This window comes from Marmota marmota, unplaced genomic scaffold (assembly GCF_001458135.2).
Source record: "Marmota marmota marmota unplaced genomic scaffold, marMar, whole genome shotgun sequence".
Taxonomy (NCBI): Eukaryota; Metazoa; Chordata; class Mammalia; order Rodentia; family Sciuridae; genus Marmota; species Marmota marmota.
Window position 1 is genome coordinate 11,297,762 of NW_025999941.1, and position 22,508 is coordinate 11,320,269.

General features: G+C 37.5%; 1 protein-coding gene across 3 annotated transcripts in view; it reads right to left on the reverse strand.

The window, feature by feature from the left end:
- Hacl1 (2-hydroxyacyl-CoA lyase 1) overlaps positions 1 to 22,508 on the reverse strand; it is a 46,178-nt gene that overhangs the window by 6,981 nt on the left and 16,689 nt on the right. For 2 of the 3 annotated variants that reach the window (XM_048801175.1, XM_048801174.1), the window contains 7 exons: positions 19,297 to 19,402; positions 17,598 to 17,681; positions 16,294 to 16,395; positions 14,086 to 14,240; positions 6,409 to 6,567; positions 4,512 to 4,619; positions 3,406 to 3,592 (listed from right to left, as the gene is read on the reverse strand). In XM_048801175.1, coding sequence (XP_048657132.1) covers positions 3,406 to 3,592; positions 4,512 to 4,619; positions 6,409 to 6,567; positions 14,086 to 14,240; positions 16,294 to 16,395; positions 17,598 to 17,681; positions 19,297 to 19,402 — 901 coding nt within the window. Of the gene's footprint in view, positions 1 to 917; positions 1,112 to 3,405; positions 3,593 to 4,511; positions 4,620 to 6,408; positions 6,568 to 14,085; positions 14,241 to 16,293; positions 16,396 to 17,597; positions 17,682 to 19,296; positions 19,403 to 22,508 lie in introns of those variants that run through there. The other variant, XM_015494473.2, reaches the window with a different exon arrangement.

Below are 22,508 nucleotides of genomic sequence, written 5' to 3' on the forward strand. Positions count from 1 at the left end.
GAGGGGGGATAGTAGAGGATAGGAAAGGCAGCAGAATACAACAGACACTAGTATGGCAATATGTACATCAGTGGATGTGTAACTGATGTGATTCTGCAATCTGTATACGGGGTAAAAATGGGAGTTCATAACCCACTTGAATCAAAGTGTGAAATATGATATGTCAAGAACTATGTAATGTTTTGAACAATCAACAACAAAAATTAAAAAAAAATAAAAATATTAAATTTTTAGTTGTAATTGGGCACAATCTCTTTATTTATTTATTTTTATGGGGTGCTGAGGATCGAACCCAGAGCCTCACACATGCTCTACCACTGAGCCACCAATCCAGCCCATATTACACAATTCTTAACAGCTTTTTTCTTCAAAGGTTTTTACAAAGTAAAGTTTAACTTTCAGAATGGATTTACATAAAAGAAAACGGATGTGTAAATCAGCAGTTAAGACACTTACAATGCAATTGTAGAACCCTTCCTCTTCTTTCACCTGTAAATTATTTCTTCTGTGGTAGAATACACTAGGATAGCTTTCTGTCACTGACAAAATACCTAAGAAAATCAACTTAAAAAGAGGAAAGATTTATTTTGGCTCAGGATTTCATAAGTTTCTGTGCACGATCACTTGGCCCTATGGCCCTTGGGCCTGTTGTGAGGCAGCAGCACGGCAGGGGTGTGTGGTGGAGGAGGTCTCTTCACCTTATGGTGGTTGGTAAACAAGAGAGAGGGGAAGGGACTGGGATTCCAATATCCCCTTCAAGGGCAAGTCCCCATTGACCTAACCTCGTTTTTTTCTGGGCCCCACCTCCTGAAGGTTCTACTACCTTCCAACAGTGCCACAGGTCGACGACAGGCATTGAGTATACATACGGACCTTGGGGGGACATTTATGATTGAAATTGAAACAAACAATGTAACTTTTCTGTGTTTAATTAATTCCTTTATTATAAAATGTTATTTTAAAATATTATTTTATTTTTCTTTGCACCATTATAATTGTAGTAACTTTGATGTGGAAAACAAAATTCAACCTTGTAGGAAAGAGAAAATTTCTCAAGAACACCTACTGGCATCTTTATTTACATATTAGAGCGGGTGAGCCAATGAAAATCCTAGAAAAGAAAAGACATTCAGTCAGAAGAAATAATTCATCGCAAACTGTACTCTGTTTTGCTTATTCTATAATTTAAAAGTCCCACACAAGGGACTTTTATCAATGAGGTCTGTCTTTGATCTAGTGCTTTCCCAAAAAGGAGCTAACAATCCACTAGTGAACCTTGTTGCCTGTCCCTACAAACAATGTAACATGGCTTTCTGGGTCCTCTTCCTCAAACTGCAATCAGGGCATAACAAACTAGAGAACGAAAGAAGCAGAAATAACTCAAAAGGAGAGAAGAGAGGATGGAGGTCCACGGAGGGCTGAGCTACAGGGTCTGAGAACAAGGACAAAAAGAACTACGCATGGAAACCTTTTCCAGGACTAACAGCATCCAACACATGTGGCCTGGACACAGGACACTGCAGAGATTTAGGTATTGCCTGTGTTAAAGCAGGAAGCAGCCAGCCTACACTGTGACTCAGTGGTAAATGGCTAAGGGACCATCACTGAAAAGTAATAACATGAAAACTATGGTGTGTGTGTGTGTGTGTGTGTGTGTGTGTGTGTGTGTACACATATACACAGTGGATGGATATATGTATATATTCTTGAGAGGAAGATAATTCAGAAGTGATTAAATGCAAGATATATAAGGATAATCCTCACAGAATTATAAGACAAGGATAAGAACTTCCCCAGAAATACCTGAACAAAATTCAGAGAGAAAATAATAGAATGGATCACTGGAAGCATTTCTTTAGAAGGATGAACTCACTAGCGGAAAGAGCAAGTCACCAGGCTCTTCCATGACTAACACAGATCAAGACCATTTTTATCATAGTATTTGTCAGGGTCTTACAGTGGCTTTAGTTTCCCTAGTACTCTGATGCCCTGATGCCAGGAAGAGGGCATCCTGGTTTACAAAACTAACACCCCAGTCACTGGAAAGTATATACCCAGTTATAAATTAATAAAATGTCATGATTTAAGAACCTGTCCACTGGGTGTCTGGTTGAGAAAAATCACTTCAACAAATAGAACTCAAGGGGAAAAAAAGGCAAGGGGGATGGATGTACTTTAGTGGTAGAGCATGTGCTTGGCATGCATAAGGCCCTGGTTTCAATCCTCAGCACCAGAAAACAAAAGAAAAGGCAATCAATAAGCCCACAGGGGTACATTTTTCAAGGTGGCTGACCCAATCTCAGAACAGTCTGCCTCCTTGTTCCACAGAAATCTGTGCTAATGCTACCTGCCCATCCCCATCCTGACTCAGTCTGTCTGTGCTCACTTTCCTCATTACCAGACTTCACCTTGAGTATCCCGTCTCTTGGCTATAAGGTAAATTCCAGTCTCTGATGTCTGTTTTTACACAAACAATTCTACATATCTTAAGTTTTTGAATTAGTTCCCTATATTTCATTAATCATCCAGATGTCTCTCTGTGTTCTGCCTTGTTCAACAAAGGAAGAGATTCTATAGTGGATGCCAGTCTAAGAACCAAGACATAAAGCACTCAAAAAAAATCTGTTCTGAAAAAGAGTGGCTGACATACCAGGTGGAAACATGGAGGACAGGTGTATAAGAGCAGGTGGGTGACAGGACCAGAGTGCAAAATTAAACGTGAAAAACCAAGAGCAAAAGCAACTTAATCATGTAGCATTGGCATTATATTACTGCTATAATCTACAGTGTAGTTTTGCTTTAGAGGTCAAAGTAACTAATATTGGATGTTACTGCACTAATTATCCTATTACAATTTCATCTCCCACTGTGCGTCCTCCATTCTCCTTTCCAGCTGCTCTGGCCTTCTTGCAGTTGCTCAGATGTGGCCTGCTCCCTCTTGCCACACAGCCTTTGCACATCTTTTTCCATTCCTCTTTGACAGATTCTCCCTATTCATCCTTCATATCTCAGTTTAAGTATCACTTCCTCCCAGAAGCCTTCCTTATAACTCCAATATAAATCAGATTCCTTTGTTGTGTGTTTGCTTAGAACTGGCTCCCTTTCCTCTTGAGCAGTTACCTTGGTGGATCATGCAACCTTCAGCTGTGAGGTTATTGGACTGTCCTCTCCCCTGCAAAACAGTTTAAGCTACATGGAGAGGAGGACTGAGCCTGGTTTTGCTCACCATGCTATTCCTAACACAGTACACCTAAAGATATCTCAACAAATATTCACTGAACATTTGATAAAATTGCCAAACTCAGACATGTTTATAAAGAACTCTGGGTAACAGTGTTCCTTTCTGGAGGGAGATGAGGAAGGAGCAGATGCATTTCCTGCTTTCTGCTTAGCAAATGCTTTTACCTGGGCCTTCCGTGTGCCTTGTGGCTCAATCATAATGTTGATAAGAGAGGGTTTAGTAGTATCTTCCAGGGTCTGCCTCAGGGATTTTTGGAGTTCTTCCGGTGTTTGTGCAAAATATCCTTTGCCTCCAAATGCAGCCATGACCTGTTCATAATGTGAGTCTGGCAGGAGACACATCGGAGGGGCCCTGAAAAAGACATTACCGGTCAATGAAATTTAAACCTTAAAGCTTCTAGGGAAAAAAAAAATCATTCTCTGAAATAATCAGTGAAAAAACTGAAGCTGAGCTGAAAGGCATACTTTTATATCTAACTCTTTGATCTTGACACTTAAGCTGTCAGAACATGAAATTTTCCTTATATTTTTTATTGTCTATAGAAATACCTAAGAAAACTTCCTGTGATGATGGAAATGTTTTACAGATAGTATGGCAGCCACCAGCTACTTGGTGCTGTGAGCATTTGAAATGTGAGTAAACTGAAGAACTGAATTTTTAGTTCCATTTAATTTTAACTATATATAAGTAGCAACATGTGGCTAGTGGCTACTATGCCAGACAGCCGAGGCTATACTTTCAACTATTAGAATCCAAAAGGGAAAGGAATGGTCACAGCACAACAACAAAGCAGCACATGAAGTCTGGGAGGCATTAACAAACATCCTGGCTGGCTCACAAATTCACATCTTGCACCCCATGGCCAGCTGTAACAGTCTTAGTTTGGCTCTGCCATCAGATGACCAAGATTTAGCTAAGTAGTAAAAGGAAGGAAGACCTCTGGATCATAAACAATATGTAAACATCCATGTCCCTCCCTGGTGTAGTAGGAACATTAAGACTGGGGACCTTGCAATAAGCCCTGTCATTAGCAAAGCTTAGACATACACTCGTGAGTCTTCATCAGCTATAAACTATTTATAAAGCACTAATCACAGAGAGTTGTGCAAAGACGAACAATGAAGGCAGGGTTTCTATCCTTTAAAGGGGCTGACAATAGAAACAAACAATATTCACATGACACAAGCACATTCCAATACAGCAAACTCTTTAAAGAGAGAATGAGAGAGAGATGAGAGAAAGCAAATACACACTGTTCTGGGTTACTTACACTGTAGTAGCATCTTGACATTTTAACATTTCTTTCCAAGAATCTTTATCAACACCGTGGTAAATTCCATTATTGTTCACCACCAAGAGTATGATTGGCAAATTGTACCTCAAAATGAGAACAAAATAAGAAGGAAATCATTCTTCAATCTTTTCTTTTGGTGTAAATGTTAACTTAAAAATCAGTTTTCTATAGGCATTTTGTAATATTAGAGGAAAACTAAAAACCAAGCATTTATTATCCTAATAAAGAATATTACACCATCAACAGAAACATCATAGAGTGGCAGAAAAAAAATAACACCTTCCTACTTTATTTTTGGTACCAGACATTGAACTCAGGGACACTTGACCACTGAGCCACATCCCCAGCCCTGTTTTGTATTTTATTTAGAGACAAGGTCTCACAAGCTGCTTAGCGCCTCACTAAGTGGCTGAGACTGGCTTTGAACTCTTGCCTCAGCCTCCCAAGTTGCTGGGATTATAGGCATGTGCCACCACATGGGCAACACCTTTCTACTTAATATCCTCTGAAGCACGTCTTCTGAAGAAGTTGCTAGGAATACTGTTTAGAAAATGCCTTTCTATTCACTGAGCTCCTCACAGACAATCAGTCCTTCCTAGATGCTGTGAGAGGCACACAGCAACTGGCAAAGTCAGTTTGTGCTCACACTTCTACCTGTAATCAGAGATGCTTCAGCTGCTGTAATCAGTAGAAAGAGTGTCTAACAATGTCTTCAATGAAGAAAACAGACCAATAAAAAAAGCAAAACAAACAACTGATTAAACTTCATTAGTTACAGAAAAAGAATAGGGATTTTATTTCCAACAGATTAATTTCTTAGGATAGGCAGTGAAGCCAAAACTGAACCACACATTGCTATACTATAGGATTGTGGCAACTATTTACTCTCCAGGTTAAAAGGGAATCGTTACTCTCCAGAAAGCTGACTCCCCATAAATCATTTTTTTGGTGTCACTTAGTTGTCAATATTGACACTCTAACAGGCAGTATCTTCCCCCAATCTTGAATATACCAAAGCTTCAAAAGCCCCAAAACAGCCAGGCATAGTGGCACACACCTGTAACCCCAGCAGCTTGGGAGGCTGAGGCAGGAGGATCTCAAGTTCAAAGCCAGCCTCAGCAAAAGTGAGGTGTTAAGCAACTCAGTGAGACCCTGACTCTAAATAAAATACAAATACAGCTGGGGATGAGGCTCAGTGGTCTAGTGCCCCTGAGTTCAATCCCCAGTACCCACAAAAAGAAAAGCAAAAGCCCCAAAACATGTTCACAGAAGTCCTAATAAGAGTCCTAAGAACCGAATGGCTTTACTACAGTTTAAATATAGCTGGGGATAGGGGGTCCCCTTAATCCTTCAGTAGGAGCCACAACTCATGAGTTTCTCCATGATTCCTCATGACTAAAAATATAACCTGAATGACTCATATTCACTAGGCATCACTTCAAAATTTACCCTGATTATTTCATTTGTTCCCCACAATCACTCTCTAAGGCAGGAACTATTGCTATTCCTACTCCTATTTTAGAGAGGAAGAGAGAGGCTTGGTTAAATGACACAAATAAAATCACTTGGCCTGACAGAGTAGAACCAGTACTGAAATCCAGGCCACCTAGCCCAGAGGTTATGCTCTTAACCACCAGGTTCCTCTATCTCCCTGCAGAAAACAAGCTTCTCTCAGGCCCATTTTTCTTTTTCAGTGACCTCAAAACTACACCTCACCACTCTGCAGGTTATTTACACTGTGTTATCTACCAGTGCTATGCTCAGGGCACCTGGCAATATGGGGAACACTTGGGAACTGTCAGGCAAGGGGGTCTTGTGTGTAAATTTTCACATTTAGGAGAAGAAAATGCTCTGCTGTAGGACTGTGTCTTACCTGCAGATGGTTTCCACCTCCATGCCAGAAAACCCGAAGGCACTGTCTCCCTCCACACAGATGACCCTTTTCCCAGGGTTTCTATCTTTAGCCACTAGAGCAGCTGCAATAGCAAATCCCAAACCAACTCCCATTGTTCCAAAAGTACCAGCATCAAGCCTGTTGGGGAACAAAGCCAAAATAAAATCTCTGGGGCATGTCATAGAAGGTGGCATTGGCACAAACCTTCTAGTTATATTTACATGGCTCATTGGAAAATAAAAAAATGTGAAAACATTCTCTTTAATATAAAAGTTTTTGACTAGAAGGAACTGATTTGTCAAGAATAAGGAACATGAGAGGAAAAAGCTACATGATTGCTCAGAGGACTTTAAAGATATCCTTAGAACAATAAGCATGTAAATTGTCACATGATAATCATATATCAAGCATAAAAACTCTATATAAAAACTCAACCAAGAATTCACTTATATGTCCTTATACTATAAACACATAGTTCCCAAACTTTTTTTCTACAGCATTTAACTTCTTAAAAATTTTATTTTCATAGATTAGTTTCATTTAGAGATTTTCGAAATAGAAAAGTTACACTATTTTACACTTTTATATTTGTAGACAGATTATTTTAGAATAAGTAACAAAAATATATTTGACAATTAAGTCCCAGTTTATAATTGAATTATTAAAATAACTGTAATTAGAAGATTTGTCTCAACTTGGACTTTTCTGTTATTTCCTCTTATTGCCAGTCAAATGGCAATGACAGAGCAAAGGAGGTGAACAATCAATTCCTTTTTATTATTTTTAGTTGTAGATGGACACAATACCTTTATTTTGTTTATTTTTATGTGGTGCTGAGGATCGAACCCACTGCCCCACATGTCGTTCTACCATTGAGCTACAACCTCAGACCCACAATCAATTCTTAAGGTATTAAGTTAAAAAGGTCAGAGCATCCACTGCATAGTTGGAATTAACAAAACCCAGCAAAGATTAAAGCTGAGAGTGTCAAAAGACCTGCCTTGGCAGTTTTCTGCCATGTAAGTCCATGGACATAGTCAGAAAGAATTTGTCCAAGGCCTAGTTGACTTGGAGAGTGGAGGCTGCAGCCAGGGAGATCATCACAGAGCAAGGACTAAAATCAGCAGTTCGATGCAGGCTCAGAAGCAAAACACTGACAACACTCTCACCAGTCCAGTAGTGAACAGACTTCGAACCCACTCTGGGGTAGGCTGGTCCTGGAGAAAATAAGGCTTGTGGGCACTGGTGACCAGTGGGGTTCCAAAGCAACCAGTGATCAGCCTCCTTGGGCACCAGAGGACACTCCACTTCCAGAGAACCACCACCTCATCCCTTAGTTGTGTTTGTAAAGAAGTAGAATTTTGTTAAGAGTTAAAGCCTCTTCTGTACTTCTCCCTGATGCCATTTTATCCCTACCTCTCCACAGGTAATAACTAATTTAAATTTGGTGTTTATTAATCTCATGCATTTGGTATTATTTTAAAATTATATAGATGGCATTAGACTGTACCTTATTTCAGTTAAGATTACATTTCTGAGATGTGTTCATGCTGACTCAAGTACCTTTAGCATATTCATTTAAATTGTTGAAGAGTATGCTGGGGATATAGCTCAGTTGGTAGAGTGCTTGACTCATGCACAAGGCCCTGGGTTCAATCCCCAGCACCACAAAAAGAAAAAAAGGAGTATCAAATCAAGAGATGCTAACTTATTTTTCCATTCATCAACATTCAGGTGACTTCCTATTTTTATCATGATTAACACATATTAGTTGTGCAAATTAATGGAATCCACAGTGACATTTCTATCCACACATATATCATGTCCATCCATCCCTCTTTGGCCTCCTTTCTCTTCCCTGCCCCTAGTCTTTCTCCTTTTCTCTAACAGTCCCTCTTCTTCTTTCAGGTCACCTCTCTCTTGTTTTTTATGTTTTTACATTTGAGAGAAAACATGAGATAATTGTCTATGTAAGGCTTATTTCATGTAACAGGTTCTTCCAGTTACATCCATTTTCCTACAAATGACAGGATTTCATTCTTCATGACTAAATGATATTCTCCAGTGTATAGTTCTCATATTTTCTTTACCCATTCATCTGCTGTTGGGCACCTACACTGATTCTATAACTTGGCTATTGTTTATAGTGCCATGATAAAGAAAGGTTGCACATGCTGCACATACTGCTTTTGCATGCTGACTTCATTTCTTCAGGTATGCACACAGGAGTGGGATCATATGGTAAGCTCTATTTTTTATTTTTGAGGTACCTCCATACTGTTTTTTTGTGGTGGCTATACTAGTTTCCAATCTCATCAACAGTGTATAAGGGTTTCTTTTTCTCCACATCCTCACCAGGATTTTTTTTTTTTGAGCCATTCTGACGTGGCTAAAGTTGAATCTCAAAGTGACTTTCATTTGCATTCCCTGATGGTTAAAGATATTGAGCATTTTTTCATGTAGCTATTTGATCATTTGTACTTTTAAGAAGTATCTGTTGAGATTACTTGTCCATTTTTTGAGTAGATTACTTGTTCTTTTGATGTTAAGTCTTATTGGTTCTGTTTAGTTCTGTTTCTTTAATTCTGTAGGCTGTCTCTTTACTGTTGATTGTTTCCTTTGCTGTGCAGAGCTTTTTAATTGAATGTAATTTCATTTGTCAATTCTTGCTTTTGTTTTTGAAGTCCTATTCAGGAAATTGTTAACTGTGCCAGTATCCCCAGTTTTCCTCCAGTAGTTTCAAAGTTTCAGGTCTTACATTAAGATCTTTGATCCATTCTGAGTTGAAATTTGTGCAAGGGAAAAGCCAGGGAACACATTTCAATCTTTTGCATGTGATTATCCAGTTTTCCCAGCAAGCATCATTTGCTGAAGAGGCTGAACCTTCTCCAATGTACATTTTTGACACCTTTGTTGAGAATCAGTTGGCTGTAGATATATGGGTTTAATTTTGGGGTTCTCTTTTTCTTTTTTTTTGGTACCAGAGATTGAACCCAGGGGTGCTTAACCACGGAGCCACATCTTCAGAACCTCCCACACACACACTTTTTTTTTTTGAGACAGGGTATCACTAGGTTGTTTACAGTCTCACTAAATTGCTGAGTTTGGTTTGAGGCTATGATCCTGCCTCAGCCTCCAGAGCCACTGGGATTACAGCCATGTACCATGGCACCTGGCTTGAGTTCTCTATTTTCCACTGGTCTATGTGTCTGATCTTTACTGTTTCTTTCCTCTGCTGATATGATTTTTTTTTTCTTATTTGGAAAAAATCAGGTGTTGCGATCATAATGTAATTTGAGATCTTCTTTTTTAACGTAGGTACTCATTGCTACAAACTTTTCTCTTAGAATTGTTTTTGCTGCACCCCACAAGTTTCAGTGTTCTATCCATTTTTGTTTGATTCAAAGAAATTTTAAAATGTCCCCTCTTACTTCTTCAATTATCTACTAGTTGATCAAAAAGTATATTGGTTCAATCTCCATGTGGTTTTTATAATTTCCTCAGTCTCTCGTTTGTTGTTGATTTCTTCCCTGCTGCTACTTGAGGTTGAACCCAGGGGCACTTTACCCCTGACAGTACCCAATCCTTTATTTTTTTGAGACTGGGTCTCACTAAACTGCTAAGGCTGTCCTTGAATTTATAATCATCCTGCCTCAGCCTCCTGAGTCGCTGGATTATAGGCATATACTGGCTTTTTGTTAACTTCGTTTCATTCCGTTATGATTGAAGAAGAAGAAAATGCAAAATATTGCTTCATTCTTTTGAATTTGTTAAGATTTGCTTTGTGTCCTAATATCTGAACTATTTTAGAAAAAGTTCCATGTACATTCTACAGCTGTTGGATGGAATATTCTATAAATGCCTGTTAAGACCATTTGTTCTCTAGTGTAATTTAACTGGTATTTGCTGACTTTTTTGTTTGGACCATCTACCTATTGATGAGAATGAGTACTGAAGTCACCCACTATTATTGTTTTGGGGCCTACCTCTCCCTTTATGTCTAGTAGAGTTGGTTTCATAAAGCTGAATGCTCTGATGTTCAGTGCACATAAATTTATAATTATTATATCTTCTTGATGAACTGTTCCCTGCTGGGAGCCATTAGCCAAGTAGGTATGACAATTTCCTTGCCAGCGTACCCCATGTTGCTTAGTGGAAGGACTCGTGGAAATAGGACATTTTGCAGTGACATTGCATGTAGGTAACCTTGCTCAAGGACCAAGGTGGATCCGGGTTTAGGGCGTTCCCGGTTTAGGACTATCCGGGTTTAGGGTGGTTCCAGGTTTAAGGTTATTCCTGCTGGGAATAGGGCGTATCCTGCTGCCTGAGTTCCCCTTGAGTTCTCACGGGATTCAGACAGTATTTTTTGGGAGACAGAAGCCCAGTGGGGGTGGATTTGGGCAGAGAACATGGATTTCCCCAGAACGTGATTGTAGACGGCTGGTGTGAGTTCGGGAATAAAGAGTTGCTGTTTGAATCTACAAGCTGTGTGGTGGCTTGTGATTTTGTGCCCAGCCAGACTGCAGCAGTTCCCTTCATCTATATATAGTGACCTTCTCTGTCTCTTCTGATGTTGTCTTAAAGAATATTTTGTTGGCTATAAATTTAGCCACTCCTACTTTCTTTCAGATTCTGTTTGTTTGGAATATAATTTTCCATCCATTTAATCTGTATGTCTTTGCAGGTGAGGTGAGTTTCTTGTAGACGCCACACTGCTGGGTCTTCTTTAAAAAGTTCATTCTGTCAGTTTGTCTTTTAATTGAAGAATTCAGACTATTTACATTTAAGAGTTACTAATGAGGGGCTGGGGTTGTGGCTCAGCAGCAAAGCACTTGCCCAGCATGTGTAAGGTGATGGGTTCAATCCTCAGCACTACATATAAATAAATAAAGGTATTGTGTTCAACCTCAATTAAACAAAAGAGTTATTATTAAAAGGTATGTACTTGTTCATGTCATTTTGTTGGGTCGTCTTCTGGTGGTTTTGAGTTTTTGTTTATTTCTCCTCTCTTATTCATCTTTGAAGTTTGATGGTTTACTCTACTGATAAAGTTTGATTCTTTCCTAAGTCTCATAGGCATAGCTACCCTTTTAGTGGGATGTATTCTTTCTCATACTCTCATGATGGTGTTTATCTTTCTTCCTCTTCTGGGCATAGGAAGCAAATTTAAAAAGTCCTTGAATCAAACAAAAATGAAAGCAGAACATATCATACCAAAAGCTCCTTTAAGCATCATGCTGGTCTAGGGTCATGAATTCCTTTAGTTTATGCTTATCTTGGAAAATCTTTATTTTTTCCTTTGATTCTGAAAGATAGAGCCTTATTGGGTATAGTAATGTTGATTGGCAGTTAATTTCTTTCAGGACTTGAAATATGTCTTTCTGTACCCTCCTGGCCTTCAGAGTTTCTGCTGAGAAATCTGCTTTTAGTCTCATGGTCTACCTTTAAAGGTGGCTTGGAACGTCTCACAGATTTTAATATTCCTTCTCTTGCCAGTATTTTTGGCAGTTAACTACAATAAATTATGGAAAGGTTCTTGTCTGGTTATCTCTACTTGGGTTCTAAATGCCTCTTGTACCTGAATGTTCATTTCTTTCCCAACACTTGGGAAATTTTTATTATTGGAGCAAACAGGTTTTTCATGCCCTTGACCTTCAGGTATGCTTTTGAGCCAGATGTTTGATTTTTTTTAATGGTGTCTCAGAGATCTTGTAAGTTTCCTTTATTCTTTTTAAAATTTCTATTTAAATATAACATACTGAAAGACTTGTCTTCAAGCTCCAATATTCTTTTTTCTATTTGATCTAATCTGTTTTTGAGGCTTTAATTGAGTTTTTTTATCTGACTTACTGAACTTTTCACTTCTAAGATATTTGTTTGATTCTTTTTTCAGAATCTCTACCTCTTTACTGAATTTCCAGTTCCTATTCTGCATTGTTTTCCTTAGTTCATTCAATTCTTTATCTATTCTCCTAGACTTCCAATGAGCTTTCAGAAAATCATTCTTTAGAATTCTTTATCCAGAATTTCATCTACATCAACATTGTCAGAATCTGTTCCTAGAGAGTTAAGAATGTTACAAGATGTCATATTACCTTATTTTTCATATGTCTTGTGTTTCTATGTTGAGATTTACACATCTATTGGGATGGATTCTGTTTCATTTATATGCTGGTTTTCTTAGTAAGCAGCTTTCTTTTAATGCTGTGTTCTTAGGTACTGGTCTGTAGTGTAAAGTTGAGTTTATTTTCAATTGGATTCCATGGTGTAATCTCCCTGTGGTTTCTTTGGCTGTGATTAGTAGGTATAGACACAGTGCATACCATATCAGAGTCTGAGGAACTCTAAAGAACCCACTGCTTCTGTAGGTCTTTCAAGAGTATAAGTCCTCTGGTAACTCAGTCAGGTGTGGTATAGAGAGCAGAATATGTAGGGTGTGCCCTCTGTGGTTACTCCAACCATGGGAGTAGAAGCCCCCTTCAGGTGATGGAGGCTCCCACAGGCTCTGTTGATATTGGATCTGTTACTTGAAAAGAGATTCTGATACTTGTTGTTCAATCACAGTGAATGGCATGAAGTTCTTGCTTTCTGTTTATTCACTGGCTCAGTTCCTGGTGCTTCACAGGGAGAGGCATGGGCCAAGATCAAAGTCCCCCACCTGTGCATCATATTCACTTATTAGCAATGAATAATCTGATAGGGTACAAGTGCCTCTGATGCAGGGAACTCTCATAGGTACAGTGTTCCCAAGAGTTATGAGTCAAATGATGGTGCTGCAGTGTGTCTCATCACCTCTGAAGGATGAGAGGGGCAACAGGGTTGCAAAGATCTGTAAACCCTCAAGATCCTGATGTCCTGAGTCCTGACTCCCTCATGAAACACACATCTATTCACTCTCTAACACTCAGAGGGCAGGTTCCCTGAACTACTGATTTTACAGGGAAGCACCTTTTGCTCTCCTCTGCATGACAGTCTACATTTCCCACATGATAGAACCCTCAGCAGGTTTGTGTCAAAGTCACTCTCCTGAGCCAAGACTGTCTTATGAGGTGGCCACCTGTGAGGTAATGCAGTAGAATGGCCTGGAGATGGGAAGATTCAGGGATTGCTGACCCCCAGAGTAGTAAAAGCTCAGCTGACAGGACCCTTCTTAAGATGGCTCCTGATTACAGCACCCTGAGAATTTGCTGGGTGAGGCAGTGAACTCCTTCTCCAAAGCTAGTTCACCATGCTGATTCCAGGTCTCTTATCTGTTTAGACTATTTCTGTGAGGCTTCAAATTTTGCATCAATAGTTTGCTGGGATTCTCTTTTACCTATACCTCTGCTAAGGGTATACTCCCCCAATCCACCTCAAGTCATATTGCCATGTGATAAATGCTGGGATGCTTTGTTTTTCTTGATATTCTATTATCCAAAACCTGGTTTTACTAGGTCTGTCTCCACTGTTGAACTCCAGTGCTCTCCCATGGCCACCCACCTCAATATGCAGCTATATACCTGTTGTTTTTGTTCCATCTGGTGGAGAAGCAGGCAAATGAATGGTACCTCTATTCTACCACATTGCCCTCCCTAAAATGTTTTCTTAATCTACATTATGATAGTTTCAAATTAAACACATCATAATCAATTATAATTTCTTTCTCAAAAGTCTTACCTGTGACGAGGTAGGTAGTTTTGAAGCACAGTGCGTCCAATGTCCATGGTGTTTGCTCCCTCGCTTACCACAAAACAGTCCCTGGGGAGTTGTTCTTGAATATGATAGAATACTGTGTAATAATTCATAGGCAGGGATTTTTTGGAAGCTAATTCCTAAAACAGTAGAGGGAAATATACTCTAAATTAGATTGGGACACAATGAAAATAACCAGTATCCATAATATACTAACAAACTTATCTGGAAATAGTTAGTTAATCATTAGAGGCTACCCAATTTCCAAATGGCTGTACAATGGTTACTCTTCAGGAGCTAAATAACCTGTGACAATATGCTAAGAAAAATGTATCCCACAGTCCCAATTTGGGATACAATCAAATAAACCAGGGAATATTCTTCTTCCTGGAGAGCCACAATATAGGCGAGCATATTAAAGACTCTAAGAAGTTGTACATTAAAGATAGCTAAGATACACTGAATTAAACAAAACCTGAACAATCTTATTTAAGCACTCTTAGGATAATGTTGCCTTACAAAAACTTTTTATTTATAAAATTTTTATTCCAGAATATTTTCATCTAAAATATGGCACTAAATTTAAAAATAAAATGTTAGGAATACAGAAGACAATGCTAAAATCTGATTGTTCCCCATACACTGGAGACTAAAGGAGATGTACTACATCCACCATTATAGAGTTCTGAATGGAGGGGGAAAACAACAAGCAAAAATCACAAGTTACAAATGCCTCTGTATATCCATATGCTTTCTAGTGCGGACAGAAAGCCACCTGGGCCTTTAGCAGCAAGTTTCATCTGTCCCTAGCACTACCTCTTTGCCTGGGCTACTATGCTCTGTTGGAGATTATACCAAGATGGACTAAGGACCTTCCTGTACTCCTACACCAGAGAAGAGAGTCAAGCTCCATTCATCTTAAACTATGGAGAGTCCTAGGGAAAAGAAGGGATTAGTTATATCACAGTTTAGAAAATAGGGCTGAGACTAGCTCTTGATAGGAGAAATAGTTACTGATTAAAATTCCGATGTAAGACAAAATCAGGTATAATCAATTCTGCTCTGTTTGCTTTGAACATGTGAATTTTTTCCAAGACCATGAACATATTAGGGAATTAAATGTGCATAATTTGCTTTTTTTTTTTTTTTAGAGAGCGAAAAGAAGAGAGAGAGAATTTTTTAATATTTTATTTTTCAGTTTTCGGTGGCCACAACATCTTTATTTTATTTTTATGTGGTGCTGAGGATTGAACCCAGCACCCTGCGCATGCCAGGTGAGTGCGTTACCACTTGAGCCACATCCCCAGCCCTAATTTGCTTTTCTTATGTGTTATGTGTTAATGCATGATTCCACCAGCAAGAAACACTAGGTAAACAGAAAACCACACCCAGCTGAACCAAGACACATTTGAATACATAAAATAGTGAATACCTCAGGAACAACCTATTTCATAATCAAAGAATAAGCACAACAAAGAATAATATACAAACACTTAAAACAGAAATCACTAAATCCAGAAGAAATGATTCATTTTAGTGATAGTAATGGATAGATAGACTCCCTTCCAAAGCCTTCACTGTCAGGCATAACCATCAGTGCAGAGAAGAAAACCACAGAAGAATTTTCAGCAGCAATACGGAAGTTAAATAAAAAAGAAGGCAATACGTGGATCAAATTTTCAGTTTTAATGAAACAGCTATCTATTATGTTTGCATGCCTTGAAGGACTTGTAACTTAAAGGCAGAAAACCAAGACTTGACATGCCCCAGGACTTAAGGTTTCAAAAGATCACTAAACTGATGTTCTGTGCCAAAATCAAACTGAGGGGCAATAAGCCACATCCACCTGCATCTGCTATTATAACTTTCACCCTCCTTCTACCACTTCACAGTAACTGACAAGCTGCAGGCCAAGATGATGTCCAATTCTACAAGAAACTCCATGTCTTTTTCAAGTACCCATATTTATATATGTATCTATTACATAAACATGGTTAAAACTTTGCTACCATTGGTATTAGGTTCCTCCTACCTTATTTTTGTTTCACAAAGTTTTTCACAGTTGAGAGTTTAACCCCTTTTTCCAAGCCCTGTGGTTTTCATTTATGATTCTGCACAGCATGGTGACTTAGGGCAGAACTAAGTCAGCCATGAACCTGAGGTGTTCTTGACTTTCAGGGGGTCCCACGTTACCTTGGATGCAGCGTCATTGCTCTTCATTTTTTCCCTCAGAGTATTCCACCACTTGCTCTCTGGAGGATACTGCCATGGTGTCTTATCAAACTGTTCTAAAAGCTAAAAAAAAATAAATAAATAAAAGTTTTCTTTCCTTTTTGAAAATAAACTTAAATCACATTAATATAAAAATCTCTTCTTGGGTTGGGGCTGCAGCTCAGTTGCACAGTGCTTGCCTGACGTGTGAGGCACTGATTTTTTAGCACCACATTAAAAAAAAAAAAAAAAAAAACTAAAACAAAGGCATCCTGACCATCTACACCTATTAAAATTAAAAATCTCTTCTTGAAGAAGACACATTGCTTGCTATGCAATTCTACCCTTCACATTGCTCATACTCTGCTTTTCTTCTAGGCAGGAAACAACTGATAAATGGGTAAGATGGTAAGCTTTTGTTTGGGTCAGTATGAATTTCTGCCAGATGCTGGGATTTCTGTAGGACAGAGTGAAGTGCCACCTCCTCCACATCTCACAGGCAATGGCTCTTAAGCCTTTTCAGTCTTTGACACTGAAGGAAATTAACTCCCTACCTAGAATCCTTATAGGAAGGCTGGTAAATACCCAGAGTCCTCTGAAATAGACTCCACAGTGATTTTATATGTGATTGGAGATATATCTTAATACTGTGTACTTATGATAACAAATATTCTCTAAAATCAAGTAGTAAATGTGACAATATTTTATCTCCTGTTACAATGGAATACATGTTATATACAAATAATAAGAACCTGGACAAGTCATTGATTACAGGCCTTTGGGATAGTAAAATGCTCTTCATTAACTAAAATAAAACAAAACAAAAACAAAATACACCCTAATTTTTTTTTCCAGTGTGTAGAGCCAGATCTTACTTAATAAATCCCTGTTTGCCTACTGAATGACTTTAAGGTACTTTTAAAGTACCTTCCCAAAATGTTTAACTTACATGAATATGAGTTATGCACAAGAAGTTAGAGTTAACAAATTTCACAGTTACATTAAGAGTAGTTTTCTGGGGCTGGGGTTATGGCTCAGTGGTAAAGCGCTCGCCTCGCATGTGCAAAGCCCTGGGTTTGATCCTCAGCACCACATAAAAATAAATAAATAAAGATATTGTGTCCATCTACAACTAAAAAATAAATATTAGAAAAAGAGTAGTTTTCCATCATAAATTTTGCTTAAAACAGATATTAACAGACCTGTCACCAAGGTAATCAAGATTAATATTTTCAAGAACTGACTTTTTCAATCCACATAAACTAAATCCAGGCAAAAGCTCCTACCTGTTTAGTAACAGCATTTATGTCTCCTAGTAAAGTCACAGCAGGTCTCACGTTATTCCCCAATTCTTCTGCACAGATGTCAACCTAAAAGAGAAAAAAGGCTGAAGAACAAGTCATGTTTATTCTTCAAAATCTTTTTTTTTTTTTTTTTTTTTTTTAAATATTTATTTATTTATTTTAGTTATTGGCGGACACAACATCTTTGTTTGTATGTGGTGCTGAGGATTGAACCCGGGTCGCACGCATGCCAGGCGAGCGCGCTACCGCTTGAGCCACATCCCCAGCCCTCAAAATCTTTAAGTCAATTAAAGCTGAATAAATGGACTGTGCATAAATGATAAAATTTGATTTTCAACTCAAAAAAGTTCCTCAATAAAAGTAAAAACCCATAAAACTATTCCAAGTATCATAGCTAGTATAGAGAACCTCCTCATTTTTTCTCATTTTAAAATATTCTCTATGGAATTCTGGTGTTGTCCCATTATACCCACAGGAATCCATTTGAGCTGATCAATTACAGTTTTTGAATCTAATTGATAATAAGGTTCGAATGAAATACACTTAAGATTCCAATCTAGAGAAGAGGTTCTCAGATTTGAGCATGTATGAGAACCACCTAGTGGACATGTTAAACCATACATTGCAGGAGTCTACTTCAGAGTTTCTGATTTAATTAAGTCTGGGATGGGGTACAAAAATGTGCAATTCTAACAGATTTTCTAGGCAATGCCAATGCTGGTGGTTCAGGGAACACACTCCAAGAAACACTCCTAAAGCATGGCCTGATTATTTTCCCTTTACTCAGAGGTTCCATTTCTGGACAGCCAGGAACAAGTGAAAATGGCTTTTGCAAGAAGGAACAATTTAACTACCCTGAAGGAGATTAGTTGGTAAAAAAGACAAGCAGTCAGGAGGTGGCAGCATCTTCCAGGTATAATCCACAATCTTGTTCGTGATTTTTAGTTCTCAATGACCCATGTGGGAAAGGGACTACTAGAAGCTGACTCCTTAAGAGGTAAATGGCAAATATGTCAAAATATGTTCTGTCATATATAACTAAAAGGGACAAATAAAATTTAAAAAACTGAATGGCAGGCTAGGAGAAAATTATAATTGAAGCTGAGTCATTAAACATTAAATGGAATGAGGCCAATCTGTATAGGGCAAATAGAGCTCACTCATGTTACTAGATAGGTAGTTCTTCCTATAGTATAGAAACTGGATTATAAAGAGGGTCAGAATGATAGAAGAATCAAAAAGAGGTAAGAGTATTTTTCAGACACGGTTTAATGACATAGGTAAAAGCAGAGTAGTTTAGAGATTTCCAACCAAAGAGTGAAAGTTTTGGCTCTAAAAGAAAAACTCACTCCATAACAATGCTGAATATTTCATTCTTATCTACCATCCTATTGAGTTTCGATTCTCAACCTTTAAATATACTTGAACTTGGATCTTGCTTTTCAAAACTTTATTTTGAAAAGTTTTCTGGTCAGAAGTAAACTGGAACATGATGTTTTAGAGGTTTAAAAAGGCAGATAACTTTAGGGCCTTTAATTATGTTAGACAATTTTTAAAAATCTTCCTTTGTAAAAAGAGAAAAGGTTCTTCACAAAAGTCAAGAAGAAAGCAGATCTGATAATGGCCGAGAGGAAGAACGATGAACCACGGACAGCTCTATTCTGAAATCTTTTCTGAGTACCTGGATAAACTTCACATCTGGCTGATATCTTGGAGGGAGTCCAAAATGTAAAATCCAATTCAGTCTAGCACCAAATAACACAATCACATCAGCAAATTGCAAAGCCCTATTTAAGAAAAAAAAAAAAAAAAGAATGTAATACAAAGAGTACATCTATATTTCTTATTTGAATTATTCTTTTTTTAATATTTATTTTTTAGTTTTAGGTGGACACATTATCTTTATTTTAAATTTATTTATTTATTTATTTTTGTGGTGCTGAGGATTGAACCCAGTGCCTCACATATGCTAGGTGAGCACTCTACCATTGAGCCACAATCCCAGCCCTCTTAATTAAATTATTCTAAAATTAATTTTGGAAGTATTTTTAATGTCTAGATAATTTGGAGTTTATATTAAACTTATGAATTCGCTTCCAGGGTAAATTTGATCATCCAAGCTAAAATAATTTATAAAGCCATTCTATTTAAATAGTAATCTAAAAGATAAATTAAGTAGAATAAATATTATTATAAGCTGTATCTACAATCCATTTACTTTATCACTAGAAAAATTAACATAAGTCCTCTGTAGATAGTCTTGAAAAAAGAAACCCAGGAAAAAAAAAAAGCCAAGTTAATCTCAATAATATTATTAATTGTAAACTATTATGCATATCCTGGCATATTTTCATCTAGTCTTTTTTTCTATGTAAGCATATTTTTATATAACTGAGCTTACATAATACAGTCCACACATATTTTCACTTATCATAAACATTTTCTTTATCATTAAGTTCCTAAGTAAAATTTTTTAAAAGTTACATGTTTTTCTGAACATATATGCCACAATTTATTTAATGTTCTCCACTGCGGGGCTGCACATCTTTTCTCTCCTTCCCTCCCTTCTACCCTTGTGCTGAGGATGAAATCCCAGGCAACATACATGCTAGGCAAATGCTCTACTCCTGAGCCACAACACCAGCATCTATGTTTGAATCTTAATGCACATTTCCCAATGATTCCTAGAAGGAGGGTTGTTTGTTTTTATTTTGGGCAGTGCTAGGAATTGAACCCAGGGCCTACTGTACACGAGGCAAATTCTCTACCAATGAGCCACATTCCCAGCACTCTAGAAGTAGGCATTTTTAAGACTATCAATTAATATTCCTGAATTGCTTTCCAAAATATTATACAAGTGTATTACTAATAGTTTTATTTTATACACCTTAATACTTCTAATCTTTATTAGATTCTAATAAAGAACTTATTCTAATATAACTTCCAATCTTTGAATGAGTTTTATTTTGATATCCACATTGATACTAACATACCACTCTTGCTTTATGTTTATTTCATATATCTTTGCTCAATCTTGTGTTTAAGTTGTGTCATTTTGATAGCTCTTATAGCACATAGTTGCTGTCATTAATCCAATCAGAATGTTTCTGCCTTTTTCTGAGACACTTTATTATCATAATTGCAATGAGGTTTGTTTTGTTTTTACTCCTCATTGTCCTGATTTCTGGCTGACTCCCTTTTCCTCTTGCTGTACAAAATCTATTTTTATTGCTTTTGTCTTCTTCAGTGCTGAATGCAATTTTTCATAGAAATTCAGCTATCAGGTATTTACTCAAAAAAGCATCTTCATACATTGTGTCAATCCTAGGGAAACTAATTTAACAAACAGATAAAAACTGCAAATTGCAGGATGAATTAGCTTATCGATACTCTACAACTCTTTAAATTATCAATTCAATTATTTATAATCCTTTGCAATACTTTTTACACTATTTATGTCTTTAATGTTATCTTCTCAAAATCTAGTTAGAATGAAGATAAACTTCAGTTCAAACTAAGTTACAATATTAAATACACTTAATAGTATAAGAATTAATTTGACTACTATACATAAGAATTTGATTACTATCCTAAGTATACTGAGTAAAAAGTAAAAGCATGATCTAATAGCATTAAACAAAAAACATAAGCAGCAAATATGACATTTAACTTTTTTTTTTTTGGTACAGGGACTGAACCCAGGGGTGCTTAACCACTGAGCCACATCCCTAGCCATTTTATTTTTTATTTTGAGACGGGTTTTGCTAAGCTGCTTACGGAAGTTCTAATTACAGAACTGCAGATGGCAAAAACCTAGAAATAAATACTGTCTTCTTGGCCAGAGGATCAGGATACCACCAAACCACCGCCACTCTCACATACCCACACCCACCCACACACACCTTCCCTCTCTCTGTTTCTCCCTCTTTCTCTCTCTCACATACACACACACCTTTCTCTCTCTCACTTGCTTCGCTTCACACTGAAAGCTAGAGAGAACTTCATTGTGGTTTTTCCCCAGCAGCCAAAAATATAAGATAAATCTCATTTTTCAGGTAAAAGGAACTAGAAAAAGCACACCCCCATGGTCTAAAGTATGGGATCAGTCTCCATTGTTTTTTTCTTCTTGCTTGCCCAGCTGTGTGGTATTATAAGGCTGCAGCAAGGGCCTGGGAAAGGCACTTTTGGGAAAAAAGAAAGTGGAGGTGGAAACCAGAGAGACCCTAGAGAGAAGAGAAAAGAAATCCCCAATTCTGGATATGAACCAGCAAGTGTCTGGGCTTACCCCCAAAAGCAAGGCAATTGCAAACAGACCCAAAACATAATAGCAAAGTTTCTGAAGCAGAACTGACTCTGGAATTAGTGCCCCGAGTTAAGTAAAAGAGAATCTACAGTCTGAACCTAAACTAACCTAATCAGTTGGCTGCTTGCTAAACAAATAAACAAATCAACATTCTAAAGGATTTTAATATGACCCTGAATCTCACAATCTATTATTAACCAATCTAGGATATAACCCATAATTACTCAATACAGAAAAATGTGACAATTCTCAAAAAAAAAAAATACATGCTAATCCAAGAAGTCTCAGATGTTAGAATTACTAAATAAAGACTTTAAAGCAATAAAGACTAAATAAAAACTATTATAACTATGTTCCATGAAGAATAAAGAAAAATATTCTTGAAATAAGCTTAAAGATAGAAATTCTGGGCAAAGAAACATAAAATGTAAGAAACAAAAGGGTTGAAAACAAGTGAACAGATACTTGGAGAAAATCAAGATGTATAATATTTGTATCAATGGAGTTCCATTAGGAGGAGCAAAATATTGGTGTAGAAATAACCATAAAAAAGTTTCTAAAATTGGATAAAAACAAAATTTACAGATTCA